The 23,176-nt window shown below is 41.2% G+C and overlaps 1 protein-coding gene across 2 annotated transcripts; it reads right to left on the bottom strand.

The window, feature by feature from the left end:
* Window positions 1-3,224: 3,224 nt before the first annotated feature.
* On the bottom strand, window positions 3,225-21,987 carry nlgn3b (neuroligin 3b). Of its 2 annotated transcripts, XM_044042758.1 has the most exons (7): window positions 21,686-21,987; window positions 16,814-17,485; window positions 13,146-13,205; window positions 11,629-11,778; window positions 10,572-10,757; window positions 7,281-8,070; window positions 3,225-5,315 (listed from the first exon to the last, which is right to left on the bottom strand). In XM_044042758.1, the coding sequence occupies exons 2-7, from the start codon at window positions 17,292-17,294 to the stop codon at window positions 4,517-4,519; spliced, it is 2,466 nt and encodes an 821-aa protein (XP_043898693.1). In that variant the 5' UTR covers window positions 17,295-17,485; window positions 21,686-21,987; the 3' UTR covers window positions 3,225-4,516. The 2 variants fall into 2 exon arrangements, with proteins under 2 accessions (XP_043898693.1, XP_043898694.1); XM_044042759.1 differs by lacking the exon at window positions 13,146-13,205.
* Window positions 21,988-23,176: the final 1,189 nt, after the last annotated feature.

The following is a 23,176-nucleotide window of genomic DNA, read 5'->3' as shown; positions in this document are numbered from 1 at the left end:
CAGAATTGATTTAACCTAAATGTATTTTATACTCCTTTTAAAGGGTGAATGTTTGAGTCTTTGAGATATTAAACACAAACAAATTCACACAGCAATTTTTTATGTTTTCAACAGAATTCTCAAATGGGTGTGCATTCACAACGTTTCATTAGCATTCAATAGTTCATGTGGTCATCATCAGCATGCATGTGTTGTATGTCCACACACACACACACACACACACACACAGGGTGCATGTCAGCAGTACAGCACAGCAAACATCTCCCAGCGTCCTCGGAGCAACGTTTTTAAAAGCGCTCACGGAGGTGAGAGTTATGCGCTGACAAAAGACGGGAAATAAATCCAAACACCAGTGACTGACGTTGATGAAGTTGAATAACAAGGGTGACATTGACGATCAGGTCCAGCTGCTGCTGGTGCCCTCCTTCCCTCCCTCACTCCTTCTCTGCCTCCCTCCCTCCCTCCCTCATGTTTGACCCAGTTGATGTCAATGCTTGGTTCAGTACAAAGAAGCCAGTGTGAAGCAGTAAAAAACACTTTTTTTTTTGGGAAGAGCTCGTCCTATTTTTGCTCCCCATTTTACACCAAACATCTGGAAATAAGTCAATTTTACACATGTAAAAATAGTGTACGATATCTTTCACTGAATTGATTTAGATGTAATGAAAAGCAAGCAATATTTGTTTTAAATGGAGGCAACAGGCACTTTTGAGGGACAAAATATGAAATTGGTAGCAGATTAAAAAAATATCGCCTCATACTCAAAGTGTTTGTTTTCAATTTGTCTGGGCTCATTCTTTTGTTTTTAAAGAAAGAAAAGAAGCAATAACAGATCAAGCAATTACCATGTAGGGAAGGATAACTGGCACTGGCTTTGTTAGCGCTCAAAGTGAAGCGAGTGCTGAGGAATGATGCCTTTGAAATGAAGAAGAATTGTGTGTGAGAGAGACAGTGAGAGCATTAATTAAACTCTGCATTAGATGTATAATACTTGTCAGCTTCACTTGTGAGCTATAAAGAAGCAAAAAACGCTGACAATCAAGGGACGGGGCGAGGAGAGCGCGTCTCAGAGACGTGATAGCTTTGATGATTTAGAAAGAAAATGCGTGAATAAACTTCATGCCACAAAAAAAAAAACACATGCGATGAGAGCAGCTCAGGTGATGAATTATTGGGCGACACTTAATTAGACCGTCTAACAGTCATTAGTTAGTGCATGAACTGACTTTGAATAAACACAATATTGAATAAGCTCTGAGCTAAATTACGAATGCTACCAGGATGCATATATTAAAGACTACTTTGCATAATCAGGCAGAAAAAATGTACATATTTAATGGTCAACTTCCCGGACGGCAGCGGCAACAGTGTGAACTTGCACTGTATGTGTTTGCAGTATGTATACGTGAGTCATTATTTTGACAAGGGAGGAGGAAGCCCTGTTAAAATATTTGCACTATCTCTTATCACTGTTGTATGGTAATGTGTGGTTTGTTGTCTTGTGACAAAATAAACAAGCACTTGGAGGATGAAACGACGTCAGGCTCAGTGGGAAAATGAACTCGGTGGCTCTGTTTTTCCAAGGTGACAGGCTTGGAGTATTTGTTTTGCCGCTTGATGAAGTTAAGATCAAACTTGTCTTCCGTCCAACTGGGTGTTCACTATAGCTGACATGTTTACCTCTGACTCCTGATGGCTGTATGTTTGTAACCCTGGTTCACATTTACATTCTTCACCAATACATTCTTGGACAAGCATATAGCCATGGGAGGTGTTTTAGATAAACCTCCAGAGGGGAAAAGCTGTCCCACGCCAGGATAAAGCAGGGAATATATTCTTAAGATACTCAAGCAGACTTTGAAGCCTTTGTAGTCGCTGCTGGCAGCCATGTTGTCAGTGAGAGCAATTGTCCCGCAGCACGTTATACAACCTCAGTTAAAAAACCCTGATGAAATAATACATTTAACAACGTTTGGATGTTGATCCATGTTTAGATCGACTAACCTCAACCCAACATGGCCTCTAGTGTAAAAGCGGGGCACTTATGCTCATGTTTAAGTGGCTAACACTGCATCTGGTCTGCCATGAACATTGAGATGGCAGCAAACAGGTTGGAGTCAATCGAGCATGAAAAGTTTCAGAGGCGATTTCTGTCACTGAACAGTCTGGAGGACAATTGCTTCTTGCTCCTCAGTGACATTTGCCGCTTTTCCATGATACAGTTCTAGGACAGCTTAGCTCAACTGTTTCTCCATCAGGGATCGTACCTAGAATCTGGTGTTCATTGAAGAAGTAAAAAATACTGAAAAGATGCATTCAGTGCCAAAATTTAGCAAGGAAATTCTCAAAAATCTAAATATTTATTATTATTATTATTATTATTTAAAGTCTATTTAGTGCATTTAGTGACAGCACTGCTGAAAGCCAGAGAGGCGTTCCGTCCACATGGAGACCACGGTTTAGGGAACCTGGCACTCTTTTTTTGAACGATGACGTCATATTCCCAGCTGTTTGGAGATTGTTTGACAGTGTCAATGAAAGGTAACTAAATTCAGTCTGAAATAACACTAGATATCACTACTATGTCCTGCCTTCAGAGATTTAGTGTTGAATCGTAAAATAACGAGGAGAAATCTAAACCTATTTTCACTTCATGACAGAAAGTCGCAGGATTTTGTCGCTATTTGCCTTTAAAAAAAGGTCAGTTCTCTTCATGAAGACCAAACAGAGGCGGAATCCACAACACAAACAGCTACACACTGCAGCTTTACCTCTGACCATCAACTAAAACTAATCATTTCTTTCATTGCTTTGTTTTGCACAATAAAAGTGGCCTTCTCCATCTCTCAATGGACAAATAAAAGCTGATGCCGCAGAACCAGAAATATTGTCACCTTATGTTGGATGTTCAGTGTTATGCTAACAGTGGTTAATGTAGCCTTGAGCTTCTGGCCTCGACGATAAAGATGAGGAGCCGCTTTTTTTTAACTCAACAAGCAGCACAGCCTTTTTCTTCAGTGTTGCTGTCTTCAGCCCCAGAGGGAACCACAAGAATAGAGTAGCATTTGCCAAAACTTGTAAAATTTAAAATAGAAAATTGTTGGAGTTTCGCCCTTTAAACCAAGACTCTGTGCAGCTGAGGACATTTCACACACAGTTATGATTATCTCAACAAACTCATTCATATCCAAGCGTTATACATACGAAATGCGATCAAATTCCACTTCTTTTAGTTCCAAAATTGTTTTAATAGTTGTCTTATTTTGATTAAACAACATTATGATAGGTTTCAAAGAAATCAAATCTCAAAGCTTGATGTCCATCATGTCCATTCAGGAAAAAAGAAGCCCCCAGAATATATCCTGGTATGCACGGGGCCCAAACCACGATTGTTAGAGTTCACTCCTTTTTTTTTTTTTTTTTAAATGTGAATAATTGAGTTGGTATACATACAGTTACAATGTAATTACAGTATTTTCTCTGGAGACCTTACAGTATTCATAAACAAACCACAAATAAAATGTTGGTCTAAGTTTATTCTGTACAAACAAGCCAAGCCAAAAGAACCATGAGTTGGTTAGCGTAGGAAAAAACACATTTTAAGCAATTCTATTTTTTTTTTTTTGAGTGAAGCATCAGTTATAGTCCTACAACGTATTAAGCGAAAAATGTTGGACACGTGAAACAAAAAAAAAAAAATATAGCAAGGATACTCAAATAGACTACAACAAATACACAACACTGCATATGCAAAAACAGAAGGGCTAACTTCAAATAATGCCTAATTTACATTTTTGTAGCACACTTATCAACCCACACGCACACCCACACACACACATACACGGGCGCTATATTATGCGGTACCAGATATTGTGAATAAACTGGATCGTTTGACCACATGTGCGTCCAGTAAAAATTCCATTGTTGTTATGTGTCTACAGTCATTCCTTACGTGAGTGAGTTACAAGGCATTTTAAAGTAATTACAATAAAAACACATTTCCATAATAAGCAATGTACCATGAGAAATATGTATAAAATAGCTCGATAATAGTAATAATAATAATAATAATAATAATAATAACAACAACAATAACAATAATACTGCTTTTTTTCGTCTTTTCCCAGATCTCATCTCTCTCCACCACGGGTTGTAATGTCACTTTGTTCCACGAGATCAAAATAGATATCACAGAGTAAGAAAAGGCTTCCCATACAAATCCAACTGTATAAACATTATACTAAGTTCTTGCTAGGTAAAGTTTCAAAAAAGCCAAGGTGGGAAATGAAATGCACTTTTTTTTTTCTTCCCTTTTAGGCTGCCTTTGAAAATGACTATTATAAAATGACTCTGCAGTTATACTTCTATTATGAGAGAGCAAAGGCAGGATGTCGGTGATTTAACACCTTTGGAAAAGACAGAACGAACAGATTCAATTCTATTTTACCTACACATCCTAAATACAGCTTTACATTCCGTGTTTTACATATGTCACGTTTCTCGTCTCCCTGTCAGGTTATACACGCGTAGTAGAGTGGGTGCTGGGCAGACCTGCAGAGCTGTAACCAGCTGGGAAGGTGCTGTATGGACTCATGTTGGAGAGGCCCATCAGCGAGTTGGGGATCATGGTGATGTTGTTGGGGGTCATCAGCGGGATGTCGTCAGGCGAGCGGTGCTGGGTGAGGGAATAGTCCAGGCTGGGTGACACGTGGAGAGGATTGTGAAGCGCCTCGCACTGGTTTCTCTGCTGGGACGACAGGGTCTCATCCACAGTGTTGGTGTGGCTCACGTTGTTGCCTTTGCTGTCGCGCTGGGGACTGGGCTGCTGGGACGTGTCCTGCCTGCTGCGCTTGTCCTTGCGGTAGTACAGCGCGGCAAAGGCGAGGACGTTGAGGAAAAGCAGTGACGCCCCCACGGCGATGGTGACACTGAGCTCTGTGGAGTAATCTCTCGGGTTGGGCATGATCAGTGGACCCATCTCCCTCCCACCTTCTCCGTCACTGTGAGCAGTGGAGACCGGGGACAGACCGGTGCTGCCGGACCTCTTTCCGTTGGACTGTGTAGGATCCAGTGGGGTGACCTTGGTGGTGGTGGAGGAGTAGTGAAACATGTCGTGGAGGTTGTAGAGATGAGGTACCAGGTGTTTCCAGAAGGCCACTTTAGTGGCGCGGTAGTGGTCACGGATTCGAGGTTTTAGGCCGATGTGCAAGTAGAGTTGGTCATAGGGGTCATACTTGGACCAGGCCACCTCCTCAAAGCGGTTGGCCTTCGTGTGGATGAACTTGGTGTCCTGTGGCACGGGCTTGTTAGGATCCCTGTGGACACATCGTAGAAAAGTTGGAGTATAATTCAATGACAATCATCCGTTGACCTTCTGCAGAATTACACTGCCACAGCACGAGTTATTAATACAGAAACGCTGCTGTACAAAGGAACGATTGGGACAAAGCTAATAAAACACACATTTGCTTCACTTCATATGACAATCATTTTAACAGCGTTGTCGAGTATGCCACTGCTGCAGCGGCAGTTTACAGTGACTCACTGCAGTGACAACACTGTGACGAGTCGAATGAGGCAAGGACCCAACATCACTTATGTCAGTATATTATGAGGGGGACACACTTTTTAAACAATAGTTGTGACAATGGCCAGAAAATAGCGATCTATACATGCAATTTTTGTTTCACCAATAAGAAGGGCAGCACTATGTAATATCGTTATTTCTCCTCAAGGGCTCAGCATTCCCTCACTGACACAGCAGCCTACAGTGACCTGTGCTCTGCTTTTTCCCATTATGCCTTCATGCGCGGTGTCATTGCAGCTGTACATTCAGTTTGGAGGAAAACTCCAGCAGGACGCCCAGTGAGTCCTCCATTATAAAAAAACACACAGCAAATCTTTGTCTCTGTAGGAAACTGCCACGATTGTTGTCGTTTTTTTTTTTGCTGATAACTGGAAAACATTTTAAAGGTGTTGTTATGTTAATATGAATACAGAAACCTATAGAGAAATGCATACAGTATTGCGTCTCTCTGAAATAAATGTAAACGAGAGGTTTCTCTGACCTTCAGCCTATGATTTAAAGCCAACTTTCAATAAAAGACACTAATATTTAGTGCCAGTGCATTAAATATGGATATGTGAGTGGACCTTGTGTATTACAAGCAAATATGGTTACACAGTATATATTGTACAGTACATTATTTATTTTCTGTACTAATTATTTGCAATAAACAAAAGTGACATTAAGCAGGGAGAGGTTTATGAAGTGCATCTAAACTGCCTCTCCAAAATAAACCTGTTTGTTCAACAGCAAAGAGCTGCTTAAAATATTTATGGGAATTAAGCTGTAAATTTCAAGATCCATCACCTTAAGGAAGTCTGCCCAAAGTGATGAAAGATTGCGACGCAGAGATTTTGCAGAGAGTAAACACAACAGTAACTCTTAAAAAAATTGCTTTTCATTCGATTGTACAGAAATGCAGTGGAGCATTTTGGTTTTGATCGCTGGTTTTTGTCAGGGTGCAATGGTGTCATCACTTCAGCTCACAGTTAGACATATCAGGTTATAGACTTTTTTTTTTCCAGCATTCACATTAATTGGCAAACGTCGGAGCATCGCATCCCGGGCAGCAGAAAAGGAGATAAGCCTCGAAGACCTAGATGTCGGAGTTCAGGCTGTGCCTAATTAGGAGGCGCCACTTAAGGCTGAATGCTACAGTTCTTTAATCATGGTGATAAAAGGAAGGGTAACTGTAGACAGAGGTTTAACATCTCAACAAAAATCAGCTCTGTGCCTGTTAAGCCACTTGTGTTAACCAGTCACCCTTTTCAAATGAACAGCTGCTGAATGAGAGTTGAGTGTGTGGTAACTGTAAATCTTTTTCAGCTCCTTTCAAACAAAACATAGTTTTAAAATCAATTGTTTTTCATTTGCCAGTGGTCGGTCTGCCCTGTGGCATTTTCTTTCACCCCTGAATTGGGATGTCAACAAAATGGCACCATGTTGACATCAGAAGCTTCGCCTGCAACCAGGTTCCTATTGGATGATACCAGCTGTCAATCACAAGTATACGACTCGGAAGACTGCTTCCACGTTTCATGTGCAGACTATGGGTTTGTCACAAACATTCATGGCCAACAAATATGCTGAAGGCTGTAAAATGAATGTGTGCCGTAGTGCTGAGCCAGAAATGACACAGGACTTCTCATTGCTGCCAGAGAACAAAACAGACAAAGGCAAAATTAGCATGCACATTAGATGTTCTGCTACTCACCCACTCTTGGCAAAGTTGGTCCAATAAGTCATCACCACGGCACTGAGCATAATGTCATTTCTCGAGAAGTTACAGGGGAACAGATCAGTTGGGCCGACCATGGGGATGCCAAACACGTAAGGCACCTCATCTCCGTGTGCTGAGTCTGACCACACAGGCTTCATGAGGCTCTGGCAGTGGTGGTAGAAGGCGTAGAAGTATGTTGGCGAGCCGTAGCGGGCGTGCAGGTCAGCCGTCACCACCGAGGGCTCCACCCACTGGTGGTCGGTGAACAGAGCCACCAGGGTCTTCCTCCTGGTCTCCGGGTTGTCCTTGTCAGCCCAGTCCGTGTACATGAATTTAATCGTCTCCCTCAGTGTGTCCTTTCCTTCTGGATAGCCGTACAAGCTGTCCACAAAATCCGACACAGCAAAATCAAAGTCGCTGCCGGACACGCCGTCCTCCATGTCCATCACGTTCTCCACAAAGCGCAAGCCCTCCCCCTGATTGACCCCGAGCATGATATCATAGTTGAGGAACTCGCCCTGCTCCATCAGGATCTCGGGGTCGTCTGGGATGACGTCTCCATCAATGACGGGGCCAAAGGCCACGCGGTACCGGGCGGGCTGGATGTCTTGCTCCACCAGCTCCTTAGCACTCTTCTTCTGCAGGCAGGAGACCATGTCGACAGTATCGAGCACATTGCAGCCAACTCTCTCAGCCAGCATGCGAGTGTATTTGACCGGCTGGTAGTTGACCGCCCAACTGGACAGTGCAGAACCACTCTGGATGATGGCTCTGTGGAACAAACCTTGGAAGACAAAATTCAGGTCCAGGAAATAGTGGTTAATGTCCGGCAACCAAATCCGTCAAAGCAATTACATGACTTATATCCATCAAAACACACCTGAACATGTGTGACAGAGCATCAGATACTCTCCTCTTATTTTCAAATCGATGCATGACAAACAACAATAGTGAAAAGTAACAGCAGGGATTTCTCTTTTGTGTTTAAACAATGCTTTGGTTTGTATTCTGCTGTGACTAAAAGTGTCTCATTGCATTTACCTTGCAGTTTCCATGGTAATTCTATTGCTATATTACAGACTGTAAAGTTACAGTTAAATACACTATACGGGGGAAATACTTTCTAAATCACGGTAATATACCACACAATTACTGTAGAGTTGCAATAAGAGTCAGTATTTCTATTCATACAAGAAAATACAGCGAAATCATAGCTTTAGCTTTACAATCGGTACTGTAAATGAACAGTGTACTTGATTTACACTCATTTACTATAAAACATTAAAGTAATGTACAGTATCTATGACACAAGAATTGAATGCAAATATACATGTAGTACTAGACATATTTGGGGCATATCCAGAACTAAATGTGTGCATTAAGGTAAAATCAAATCGAAGAAATTAGTTGCCTGCATGTGAAGTACTTTGAATACCAGCAGATGAAATAAAGAATTACAAATACTAGTCTAAAAGTCTAATAAAGCTTTGCTGAGAAGATGCTCGGTCAAACGGATGGTAAAATAAATAAACTGGTAATGGGATGTTGATCCCTGTTATTGTTACAATAAACAAGGCAAAAATGACTAATATTTCCGCGTTGAGCCTCGCGTTTGTTTGATGTGGTGACACTGCTTGTGTAGATGAGGGAGAATTAATGACCAATTTGCGGCATTGTTTCCGTGCAGTGGTAGTTTTCCTTACACCACTCACTAACAGACATACAGTAATTGCAGACTCCTTAATATACGAGTCTAACAAGCTACACAGCTCAATACACACACAGGCTGCCGATGTGAAGTGTGCAGTGGAGGGTGCCACCGCGCACAGAGCTGGATATGCAGTAACCCTGATCCTTCACTGTTGATACAGTCAACATTCTGTTCTGCTGGATGCTGTTTATATGCAGTGTGTCACCTCTGTCTCGAGGGATTTTCTTTCGAAACCTACAAACAACATGTGATATGTATCAACTCAAAAATACTCGGCTGAGGTTATGGCATCGCAGTTGCCGGGGAGAAAAAAAGAAAAGGTGCAAGGACAATGTCACTTTATCCCTTTGATGCTGTCATTTATCTCATTTTTGTAGGGCGGCAGCTTGCCAGTCGACTTCAAAGACAGCCCAAGATCTTTGTGCATTTGCAGCAGGTCGAGCTACGACATCAAATATAAACCCCACAAAGGACGCGAGCCGCAGCATCACTAGCACTAGCATTGATGAAAAACACACTAATTCTGTCCTGAGTATCGTGGGCAATAGCACAAAAGAGATAAGAGGTTCAATTTCCACTCAGCCACCACGACTGACATACACGTCTTTTCTTGCAAGGAGCTTTGATCATGTAATTCCACTTTTTAAGTTGTTTTATTTGTCGGTAGACATCAGTCACCAGTGGATATTGTATACGGTTTAAAATGATTGGCTTCTATTGTTTCTTTTATCATTTTCATTGAACACATGGGGGGAAATTAAGAAAATAATTTTTGGTTCATCTTTACACCAATTAAGTATTTAATAAAACAGTGCAGGTTTGATAAATCATAAGAGACTAAAATATGAGTTAATCAGAATGCTTGGAACAGATGGTCACAGGTGAGCGTGACGACACGCTGAAAACTTTATTTTGCTCGCGTGCTTCTGGAAGAGCTTCACACATTAGGAGGCCAAGCTTTCAGGCTGATTAGATAGAAAACAAAAGAACAAAAGCAATCACTTACTAAATGAATACTCCTTTTACTCTATTCCCATATCATAACGCTTCATCTCCTGGAAAGACCGTTTAGGGTTACACTGGAAACAAAGGACTGAATCCCACTCTGATGGTTCAGAGAGTAATATTGACATCTTCAAGATAAGACATCAGTTTGATTGAGAGAAAATTGAATCTTGCATGTAAAGTTTTTCATTTGGTTTTAGATTTCATCCAAAAGAGTGTGAGACAAAACCCCTGAGCACATGGAATTGAAGTGTTAATGTTATGACTCATGAAGTTATTTTTAGTTGATTTCTTGCTTTAAAACAGTAGTGCACATCTTTCAAATATACAAACATCTCTGTGTGTCTCTCAGTATAACATCCCCGTGCTGCACAGACAGAGTATGACTGAAAATGCAAAGAAAAACCTCACTCACTCACTCACTCACTCACTCACTGCATTATCCTCCACATGAGGGTAATGTAGTGTTTCTGTTCACAAACACCAAACAGAAGCAAAACAAATAACAACTTTTCCAAAGGTTACGCAATGCAGCTTTAAATTGCTTTTTTTTTTTTTTTTTTATTTACCCTCTGAGTGGTGAGACAATGTCAGCAGACTGACGCAGGATGCTCCGATCCCAGATCCAAAGACTGTGATGCGGCCTGGGTCTCCTCCAAAGTAACCAATGTTCTTACTGATCCACCGAAGAGCCTGAATCTGGTCCAGCAGTCCGTAGTTTCCTTTTGCAGCCTGGTCACCAGTACTGAGGAAGCCTGAATTATGCAGAGATACAACAGAACCAGCACTGAAAGGAGAAAAATCTACAGTCTGTATGCCACAGCTTTGATCATAAGTTATAGCACAGCGGGGCGGCTGAACAGACTGACACCGTATCCCCTCAGGTGCGAATATGCCTCTGCTCTCCTACAGTGTCTGCATGTAAAAGCCTGCAATCAGGAGTGTCTGTCTGGAACTGATCAGGGCTCTGCTCATCAAATCTGAACGCTCGCTTCGCAAAAGTGACTTCCTAACATCCAGCACGCACTAATGAATAAATCTTTCACCGCACTATTTCTTTAAATGAATTTCATAAAACCACAGAGAGGTCACCGCTGCTCTTGCAATTTGACGCCATTACTTATTGCCTTGTCTCGTCCCATCGACACAACACACTGTTTGGAATGTTAAACACGGGGGGAAACAAAACACTGTTGACCTTGCAAACGCCTGCGACTGCAGCGCCTCTCCATACAGTATTTAAATCCTCATTCTCTTAAGAATGACATGGGTTGATAATGTTGTACAGATTAGATAATGTAAAGGAAGACAGAGTTTGTTGTCAGAGCCGGTCCGTGTGCAACAAGGACAGGACATAATAAGTGTTTATGCAGCTTTTCCTGAGACGCCGTATGCAAATCAAGGTATGCTACGCTGCCAAGATATCACTTACATAAATAATGTGATCCTTTTTTTTTTTTTTTACATTTTTCTGTTATTTGACTACTTCCTCTTATGGGTTAATAACAGCAACGTAAGTGGAAATTAACGACCATTATTACAGTTTATTCTCCCACATTACACACTGCTAAATACCCAATTTCAAACACCATTAAAAGTTACCACACAGCGACGCTGTGTAATCACCTAATATTCCAATCCGGTAGTTGAGCGTGACGACGACTACATTCCCGTAGCTGGCCAGCACACTGCCATCCATCATGTTCCCAGTGCCTTCCATATAGGAGCCTCCATGGATGTAGACCATCACAGGTCGAGCTTCAGAGTCCCTTATATCTGCAACACACACACACACACACACACACACACACATGCTGAGCAGAGAACTGCAGAGGCAACAGTAATGAAACTGAGAATTAATGAAGCACTGTTAGTAAAGCTGTGCAGCGCGAGGTATGGGTAAAGAAAGGCTGCTCACAAAAGATGCTGAGAAGCAGTGGTGGAGGCTTGCTTTTCAGAAGCTCTAATGATTTTTAGAGAATGCACTCTGACAAGAAGCGTATGAGTAAAAGGGTTAAATTGAACACATTTTAGGATGCAGGTAAGCACTAAAAATAATACTCAAGTACTCTACCACATCTAAAATTCTCCGCATTAGACCAAGAAATGTAGGAGACAACTCTAGACTGAATGGAAATCTATGGGAAAATGAGCCCAATTGTAATTTGATTTATAATGTCAGTAAATATTTTGCAGGCGTGAATGGTCTCGATCGCTATCTTGGCTCTTCTTCAACGGCATATGATGTCAGGTTTCTTAATTACATTCAATAAACCACAGCACATGTGAGTGAACACCAGAGTGACTGACAGCCAGTGTAGGTGCCTGGTTGCCGGTGAATTTCCATCTGCAAAAACAGATTCTGAACTGCTATTTTACAGCCTTCAGAATTGCAACACGGCCATTTTGAGGTTTTGTTACTTGGGATTCAGAGGCGTCACCTGCCACCAAGCTCCTATTAGATAATACCAGCTGTCAATCACACTTGAGTCTTTTTGCAACCAGCAGTCGTCCCCCAGTGGCTATTCAATATAATGCTATATGAGTAGATAATAGGAGTTTGCTTCACAAACAGAGGACTATGTCCATGTTTACATACAGCCTATGGATAGAAAGAGAATAAGTCCTCTTTATTTGACTGATCTTCTAATCACAAGTGAGAGGAAATGACTGGTCATGCACAAGCATAAAAAATATGTAAAGTGTGTAAAATTGAACAGAAAAGTAACTCATTGAGCTGTTGGTTTCTAACACAACCCTAAAAAGAAAGTCTTATTTTTCTTGATCTACAGAAATAGAAAATCTGTTCCATGTTTTCAGTCCAATTTGTTCCATGGACTAATGACTGGCCTTAAAAGGGACTATGAGACAGATAAGTAGATAATGCAATCTCTGAATCGATGTGCTACGTGGCAGCAGAGATGTAGCACTTTAGTGAAAAAGGACCTGCAACAGAGTTTCGGCTCAAAACATGAAGTGCAGTAACAGCAACATTAAGACATCTGTCTTATCTCACGAACAAATAAAGAAAAGCACCACCATAATTCTTCAAGAAAGAAAAATCTAATAAATGGGAGATCTTCATCAGCCACACTCAAAACTAAAAGAACCCATGCAGCAGCAGGACCACGTCTTACAAATACCTTCAGATATATGAGTCTCAGCGTGTGAGAAAGACGCCCCCTTTTTCTTGTGTTGGCTCCCTGGGGTTCACATGAAAAAAAAAAAGGCAAAAAAAGAAGTTACATGCAGTATGTTGCACTTTTCCTCTCAGATGTTTGTCGGACAAGATGAAGATGACATCTCTGAAGGTGTATTACACGTGTACTCACCGATGCATTAAGAACTCTGTTTGAATCAACTACCCACCAAAGACTTGTTCCTTGTTATATTTGTCATAAATGATTCCGCAAAATATTGGCATTGTACAGCGTGTGCACCAGGGCTGAACAATATATGCATAAATAAATGTGTTATTTGACACAATTTAAGTGGGGAGGGAATGTTTTGCAATTTATGTTTGACAGAAATACGTATATAAATATGAATTGTAGGCCAAGGTGTTTCTGTAGTAACACATCGATGATGATATGTTGTGAAACAATTTAGTTTTAGCAGATAATTGCCGCTCCTGTGATTGAGTCACATTGCATTTTCAATAATATTTAAAGCGCTCATGCACTCATTCACTCAATCTGCCTTAGTTTTGACCCGAATAGACCAAACACGTCTCTCTTGGTTCAGTTTAATCTATGTTTACACAAATTGTCAGGTCAATTCTTCAGATAAACCACCGCAGGATAATTACTGAAGATGGGAGGTGTGCGGTTTATAAGTGAATAATTAATATACCGTGATTTGTGTTGGGCATCAAGCCACAAAATAAATATTGAACAGTGGGGATTTTCACAAACACACATTTCAAATGCCACTGCTCGTGATAAGCAAACGGAAAAACAACAAAGGTTTCACACCAGTGAAACAAAAATGAAAAGTCACAAAAGGCCCAAGGTGTGTTTTAAATAAGTAAAAGTCTTTGGAACCAAATGGTTCAGCTCGTTCCTTTGAAATATGAATACAAATGTGAAATTTAATTAACCTGTGTTTGTGTGTGTGCATACTTGTATTTGTTGCCTGTGTAGGACCTTTTGTGGCATAAACACTGATCTAGTCAGGACCAGTAGACCTCATGGAGACCAAAACCTGATCCTAATGATGCAGAACCTAATTCCTGTTGAAATGGTTAAGTTTAGGCCGGAGATTTTAATTAAGGTTAGGGTTAGTCATTAACTGGTTATGGTTAAGGTTATGGAAATAACGCAGTGTCCTAAGAAGGACAGCTGCACAAAACTGAGTGTGTGTGTGTGTGTGTGTGTGTGTGTGTGGCAGGTGATGAGCTCTTTAGGCAGGGTACAGACTCGGGGCTTCATAATGCACAGGCTGCACCATTTTGGACAGCTACCTCTCAAGCAGGCTGTTTATCTGTTGTTGCTATGCTACCATAGAAAAGACAGGCAGAGTGGCGTGTTACATATACACAAGCTGAACACGGGTACACTGTGAATGCATTAGACTGGCTGTCAGAGAGAGAGTGGCAGTATATTCTCAGGGACAAACTGCTGTATTAAAGAGACAGGAGTAAGAGAAATCTGTGCGTCAACAGCGGAGTGAGAGAAGACACAGTGTGTACAGCAGGAAAGAGTATAGTGGGAAGAAACTCAACAAATTATAGCCATTTAAAATGATTAAAAAGGAGGATTCATTTCAATTTAATGTACGATTATAATTTAGAAATCACATCTTAATATTATCTACACTATGGTGTCAGTTGCTGGTCTTTGAAACAGGGGAAGCTGTTACTAAAGGAAACAAGGAAACACGATAATGCTATGTTAGTGTTTTTATGTACACAGAAAATAACACACACTTCCTCCATTCATCATGCAGAAGCCCAGGGTCTGTGCCCGCCCACTGCTCCATTGACTCCCAGAGAAGCTGAGCTTCCGTGGAAGTGACATTTTTCTGTTCAGGAGGTTTTAATGTGGAGGCTGCTACGGGAATACGAAAATGACGTAAGACGATCCGACATCCGAGATAAAAAGGCTGACTGTGAACAAACTAGTGACACGTTGTAAATGTGTTCTAGTGCACGTTTAGTATTGCATTGTAAATACAACACAGTGCATGTTCCACTTTGACATTGTAGAGGAAGATGAGCTTCCCTTGCTGTCAATCAACACTGCTACTCTAGGACTAATGTTACTACCAAGCTGAAAATAGCATTACAAATCAAATGGTATTACTGTAATTACCTCTACAACTCAGTTACGCCTTAAAACAAAGAAAAAGAAAGCAGTGATTCCATGTGACATGAAATAATTAGTGACAAACATGGAACGATGGCACTGCTAGAATTACTACGTTACTGAGTAATTCTTCATGACTACACTGCCCTGTGGTGACAGCCAAATATGCCGCGCTCATCGTTTTACCATTGCATAGTTTAGGTGGACCAGTACTTAGACAACACTTTACCTCAGCAACACATCAATCACATGCAGTGAATTCCTTTGCCACAACAACTAAATTCCTGCTCATCAAGTGGCAAATGGTCGTTACTTTAAATGAAATACGAGTGCGACATGTGAGTCCACGGCGATGTTTGCTCTGGATGGTAAAGCAGCAGTGACATGAGCAGCGGTAAAACACATGCTATGGCTCCATTCAGAGCTGCTATTAATATCCCTCCTGCGTGATCCGATCACATGCTCTAAGTACAGGTCTGAGTGCTCCCAGTGCGTCGCAAAAAAATATGTCCCTGCATCAGATCACCACGTTTGAGGACATGTGATGTCCACATTCCTGTGTCGGAGGGCAGTTCTCCTCAAGATGGAGTAGAGAGACTTCTTCAGTAGACATCCTTTAACCTGCTGCAGTTTCGCAGTAGAACTGAATTTTTTTATACTTTCCATAGTCCACACTCGCAAATACTTTCAAATACAGTATTTGCTTTTAAAGCCACTGGCACAAATTGATCATCTGCTTTGTGTATTTCTGATGATTAAATTCATATTTCATGTCACAGCAGCGTGAGTAGACTTTGATTCACTCCGCTTCTCTCGTATAAAATTATAAACAAAAATATCATGGTATCACGGTATAATTCATTTCAAATTCAAATGTGCAATTGATTGCTTAAGTTGTGCAATATGCACAATGACAACTATCGCTCTGAAAGGTCACCACCTCATGGCCACGGCCATCATACAATCCGAAACTCAGCTCACAGAGTAACATCTCACACCAACCTGGAGGGTGAGTAATTGTGTTATTCAGTGTCCCACACAACCTGCACTCTGTTTTTGATGAGTCACTAAAAACAGCTTATACCTAAGGCATGGTATAACAGATATTTTAATGGTTTTTAATAGCTTTTTGCTACTAACTGCAGTATACATTGAAACCAGCCCACGTCTACTCCTGACTCCTCTTTTTCTATCTGTCACTCACAGAAAGACACAGAGTCAGTCTTGTTAAAAACATCATTTTGTTCACACTGACAGACATTATGGCAGTGGGTTTGTTTGTTTTGTTTTAAATGCAGCAAGGGCAAACTGAAATCTGATCGTGTGTGTCCACAGAACACGTTTTAATGTCGCACTTTGAACTGTGATCGGATCTCTAGGGACAAATGTTAATCCCAGCTCTGATCGGGGCCAGTATGATGATTACGAGACAACATCAGCACCACAAAATCAGCCATTAATGGAGATGGAAAGTCATTGCTGTCCATTTGACCACACCAACTTACCATCCGCTGTTGGAGCGTAGATGTTTAGATATAAACAGTCCTCGCTCTGATCCTGAATGTATGTGGCGACTGTGTCCAGGTTGTAGGTGAACCATATGGGCATCATGATCTCTGGCACGGTGTTGTGGATGTTCTGAGGGCACACGGGCATGAAGTGGGTGGCATTCTTGATACCTGACCAGGAGGAGGGCTGCTCCGGGGGCATGAAGCGCTTCTCACCCACAGGTGGAGCAGCGTATGGGACCCCCAGGTACTGATCGACGGGCCTGAGCACCTCGCTGGGCACAGGGACCCGGAGGCCTCGCAGTTTCCCAAACTGGGTGGTGACCGTCGGGTAGAATCTCTGGCTTGTTGCCTTGGTGAATGACCAGCAGGAGCATAATATCCACCAAAGAAGAGCACAGTGGGTGATGGTTACAGTCCCTTGCTGATGCAGCAGGTGTGCAGGCAACAGATGGTCTCTAAATGTAGCCAGCCACATGGTCTGGGCAAGACAGAGCCCGCTGCACAACAAAAATGGACACTGTAGTGTCTGCTCAGTCCCGCTGTCCTGACCTCGTCAAACAGACATCGCTCACTGTGACTTTGACTCCAATGGTAATCGAATCTGAATACACCTCAACCGGGTTTGGACCAACTCCACTTCCACTTCTCATTGCAATGTACACAGATCTGAAAACAACAAAAATGGCCATCAGGGAAACATTTAAACACATTATCTTCTACAGATTTAAATCATCTCAATATCAGTACGCTACTGTATATCCACAGTGAAATGTTAACGCTTATAACCTTTTGGGTCAAAGGTGCAGGTGCACAAGCAAATTTATGCTTTTACAGCCACAAATCACTGAATACTGATCTCTGTGTATGAGCAGAGGAGGCAAAGGGCGGAATCTGAAAAACCCATCTGCTGTGATGTTGGAGTGATACTGTGAAAGCATCTTGAGATAAAAAGGTGTTAAAAGGTGTTCTAATGTAAAAAAAGAAGAAGAAGAAGAAGTGAACTGCAGAGACAAATGCTTCAGGGTTTATTCAAGTGTTCAAGATGACAGAACGACTGTTTTCAAAGGAGGATTCACTGCTTATTATATTTAAAGGTCCAGTGTGTAACATTTAAGAGGGTTTACTGGCGGAAATTGAATTTACTACCATCAATATGCTTCTATGAGTGTATATTCTATTCAAAACTAAAACCATTTGGTTTTCATAGCCTTAGAATAGGCCTGTTATATGTATGTCAGGCATCTGAGGGTGTGACAGGCCTTTGTTATAATCTGCACTATCAGATGCCACTAATACCCAACACCAATATTCTCAATGGTCAAAATTCAAAACAGGTTTTGATCAGTGAGAATGTGTTTCATCAGCATCAGCATCCACTCCCAGGTCAATAACTGTGAAATGCATTCATGTTTTTAGACCTCAGGTCTGATCGGCAATAAGTGGGAACATAAGACCTGTATGAACTCACAAATGTTGTCTTTGACAGTAATACTAAATCCAGCATCATTTCTGGCACCATGATACAGTTCCAGCACTTCTCGGCTGGACTCTACTCGCTTTAGTGTCTGCATGAAACTGCCGTGACGTCATATGTTATGTGACACACACAAACTAGTGATGAGCAAAGAAGTTGTTTTCGGCGTACTTCATTAAAAAGATGAGTCCTTCCCGCATGACTGGAGCGTCTCGGTGTGACACAGTCACTGAACTGAAATACTGCTCACCATCGCTGATTTTCGGCAGTGACGTTATTAAACACACCAGACTCTTCTGTTAAATATTGAGATTTTAGAAAATGCCTTGCTAAATGTTGGAGGTTAATGCATGTTTCCAGGATTTTACATCTTTTTAACTCATCTACAGTTCGGCATTGTTCGGTTCGGTCACATTTTAGTGTCGCTCAGCAGGCACTGAAAAAAAGCACCAGGTACTATCCCTAATCGGAAAGTAAACAAAAGGAGTAGAGATGAGTTGTGCTAGAACTCTTTAAAGGAAAAGCGGCCATAAGACGGGCATAAATCGTCCAGCCAGCTGTTATCCATTAGCATAGCTGTTATCCTTAAATGTTTTTAGGGAACCTTGGGACAGCACTTGGTATATTTCATTTCTGCTCATTTCATTTTATTTGCAACTTAAATTTGTTCACTGGCTGCTGAGTTTAAAAGAGGCACCAGTGTTAGAGATACAACATGCTGGAACACTGTCCCTGAGCTCTGATGTGTTGTTTTTTTTTCCCTTCTCCCTGACTTGTTATGTTTGTTATGAATGTACACGGATGATTCAGGGGTGAAAAAAACACCACAGGGCAGACCAAACACTGGCAATGCCGTTTTATCAGCTTCAAGCTTGTTAAAAACAGGTATAACCACTCACTTTAGAGTGAAAGAGGCTTAATTCTTACACTTTGCACCTTCAAGAAACACCAAATATCCCACATCATAAAACAGGGAAGTTTATTTTGCCTTACATCCAAGCAACACTGTCAGCAACTGAGTGTCGAACATCTCTAGAACAAATGTGCCTGATGGGACCAAATCCTCCTCATAAAGCAGAGTAACTGCAGGTGAACTGACAGACTTGAGGCGGGCGTATCTGGAGCAAAAGCTCATTTAATGGAAACCATAAGTGAATCCTTACATTCAAGTGTCAGAATTCCTCCAACTCGAGTCTGAAACTTCCGACTCAAACAATCTGTTTGAAGTCTACTGAAGTCACCAGAGCATCTGTGCATCGATAAGTGAATAAACCTGTGTGCATGTAAACTCAAGTGTCTCATGTTATGTCCACATTAATCCAACAAGGAACGTTTAAAATGCACAATGTTCCCACTGAGTTATCAGGGTACAAAGCAAAAACAAGCTTGTTCAGCTAATCAAATTTATTGATAACTTCTCCCCCGGCATTGGAAACAACCAGCTTAGCATCTCTCTTTCAGTCCGAGGAACCTATCCACTGAGGCAGGAGACGATTTCTGTCTCTGAGTACGAGAAACCAATTAACAACAGACATGATGCATTGGCTTTCCTCTTTCAGATTCCCCTATTGCAGCAACATAAACACAAATAAAAGCAGCTCATTTTCTGTTTCACAAACGCAGCATATACTGTATACCAGCTATGGACATCATTAGAGTTTTTTGCTTTTTTTAGCAATGCGACCAATCAGATCACATTATTTTCTCAAATAGTGAGAATCACAGTGGTTCATTTGCAAGTTTCTGCCCTAGGCCAGCTTTGTCTGTATTAATTAACACGTCCCCGTAGCCAGAAAGAGGGACAAGACTTGTTTAATCTCCATCTGTTATATGAAAATAATCTAAAGCAACCCCGAGAAGATGACATGGAAAAGACAGAAATTTTTGCCATAATTTTTTTTCTTCTGAAGATTGGGGTGCGTCTCCTGATTTGGAATTGGCACCGATATTTAGTCACTGTGATTCCATTTGGAGGGAAATCTGACATCAATAGTCCGAGCTGGTGAGTTGTCTCCAGCTTTAAAAAACAGCCTTGGCAGTAGAAAAAAGAAAGAAAGAAAAAAAGACACCAGTGGGGTGCTATAGATCAAAGCGATAATATAAATTCTTAAAACGAGCGTAATTTCCTTCTGAATAAAACATGGATTCATGATATAGGCATCTATACATTAGCACATTTGCTTATCCGTGTCAAGTCAAACATTAGATTTTGATTCAGAGCAAATCTGAGGGATGGTTAAGAAAGGGCTTTACCTGATCTATAGTCTTTCATTTTGTTTTACTGGTTCTACTGCAGACAGCGGCGGAGTATTCTTTCTCCAACTTATGCTCTGTGATGGGACACATGTGGATAAGAGCTTTGTGGCTGACACCAAATAGGCCATGCAATAAAATCAAGCCATCACAATTTAGACTGGCAATACATCCAGCAACAGACAAGGTTGAAACTTTTGCTAATTAACATGCCTGTGATAACTCAGCAAGTGAGGGGTATGCAAAAAGAAATCACTATGTTCTAACCATACGTCCATTATTAGATGTTTATGCATCACAGTGATGTTGTGTTTTTTTTTTTTTTTGTTACCCAAAGTCCTCCATTTCCTGGATCCCAAATACTTTAATTCCCTTTTGAGTGACTTGATCCCAGTTACAGAGCCATTAGAATGATTGCTGTAATCATGTTTCACTCCCACCTATTACTATCTCTACACCTCCATCATTGACAGGCACACAATTCAACACCAATTCAGCAGTAATAAAAATCCCTGGGACAACATTATCGATTAGGTCGTGGTGGCCTGGGGGGGCCCTCGACATGAAAGCATCTGAGAGGGAGCCTCGTGTGTCAGACATAGTGGGCTCCCAATGCCCTTGTAATTCGACTGGTGCGGATCAAAAGCGTTTAAGTGGATTCCCCCATATCCCCATCATTTAGCAGTGGAATAACGAGAAGGTGAAAAAAACAAAACAAATGTCACATCATGACATGCAGGTAACAGAATGACTAGTGCTTTCTAAATGTATGCAAGGATCCAGAGGCAATGCAAAAACCACGACACAGCCCATATATAGCATCGACAAACTGCTGTAGTGTGTGTGTGTGTGTGTGCGGTGCCTCACGTTGTGACTGGAAAGCTTGTTTAATCCAGGACGGTGTAATATTTGATAAAAATGGGGAAAATAGTCCACTAGCATCGCCACCATGGCTGAGAAAGCTCTTGAAATCATCAATAATAATAATATAATTAATCAATAATGAAAATGAACAATAATAATAATGATAATTCAAAAAAGAAAAAAATGTCAGTGATCAGTCTGATTGAAAATTCATCTCACATCACACAGCAGGGGTAAAAAAAAACAACTAAACATTTATTATTAGATGAACTCACCTGTTTTTAGAGAAGCTGACACGCGCTCCATCTCGAGATATCCTCCATACCATAACCCGTCCGTTCCGTTTAGCTGTAAGAGACACAATGGTGCTGCTGATGCTGTGTGTGTGTGTGTGTGTGCGTGGGTGTGTGTGTGTGTGTGTGTGTGTGTGTGAAATACGTCCCCGGTGTCGCTATCAAACACACAGATCTTTACTCTTATCTCCAGCTTTGCACGGTCCGTCTGCTTTGCGCATTCACGACGCCAAGGTCAGGAGCGCCAACGGTTTCAACGGAGCGCCCACCATAGAGATTTCTCTACGGCGCCCACTGCCAGCGCGTTACTAGGCAACCACCGGGATACGCCAGTGTATTAGATTCACCCCCCCTTCATCAACAACCGACAGCATCCCAATTTAGAAACCATTAACCAAACACCTTAACTCCGCTGCGCTCATGCACTTACGCAGCTTTGCGCCCGGACAAAAACCCATTTACCTTTATTCAGATAAACGTGGCCGTTTATGTAGTGTGCAGGAGGAGAGGAGAGGAGAGGAGAGGAGAGAGGATGTGTGAGTGTGAGCACATTACATTTCACTGGAATAATCATTATCCTGCTTGCAAATATGGTCAACCCTGGCAACATAAGGTGTGATAAGAAAATTGCAAAAACAAAAAACAACAAAAAGAACCCCAAACAAACACATATTTTCCCTCGTTTGCATTAAAATTGAATTCTGATTCATTATCTCTTCCATCCTTTGTTCTCTCCTCAGTGGAGAAAGACACCTGCAATGGCAGCTTTTTTAACACGAGGCCCATGTTAGAGACTGGATGGACACTGCTGTGAGGCAAAATGACCACAGGTGGCAGGATTTTTAGTCAGTGAAGTGGAAGTTTGATTATTTGAAGGGTTTTGATTTCTAAAATACAGGATTTCTTTTATACATAAAAACACATTTATACATTATTATGATATAAATTCTATATTTTCCAATTAAGTACACCATTCTGTGTTACAGCAACATAAGCCCAACCCAGAACAAAACCAGAAGTGTGAACTATTCTCTAATATTCTTCTTTTATTTACTTTATTTAACCTCATTGATCATTTAAAGGATTTCCTATTCAAACTCTCTTTTGGTCAACCGAGTAGGGAAAATGTTTTTCCAGTTTGCTTTTAAATTGAATTTCTACTGAATTCATAAATCTATCCTGTGTGCTTGTAAAAACAAAAGGCCCAGATCAGGAAAGTTTGACTGCATTTTTACCTGGATACAAATGTCAACATGACAAGATGGGGTTGGATATGAAAACACTAGAAAATGTCCAACCATTGTCCAGCATCTTTCCCCCATTTCCCCGAAGTATAAATAGTCTTTTTAAGTATTTTAGTCAATGGAATTTGCTTATTAGTGTGTTATGTTTGGGTATTTTATTCCACTAATATTTGAATGTCTTTGTGTTTGACTGTTTTTATAAATGTGGGACATTTTTGTGTCTGTTTAT

The sequence above is a fragment of the Solea senegalensis genome, linkage group LG13, assembly GCF_019176455.1.
Source record: "Solea senegalensis isolate Sse05_10M linkage group LG13, IFAPA_SoseM_1, whole genome shotgun sequence".
Lineage (NCBI taxonomy): Eukaryota > Metazoa > Chordata > Actinopteri > Pleuronectiformes > Soleidae > Solea > Solea senegalensis.
This window is presented reverse-complemented; position numbering and strand designations above follow the sequence as displayed.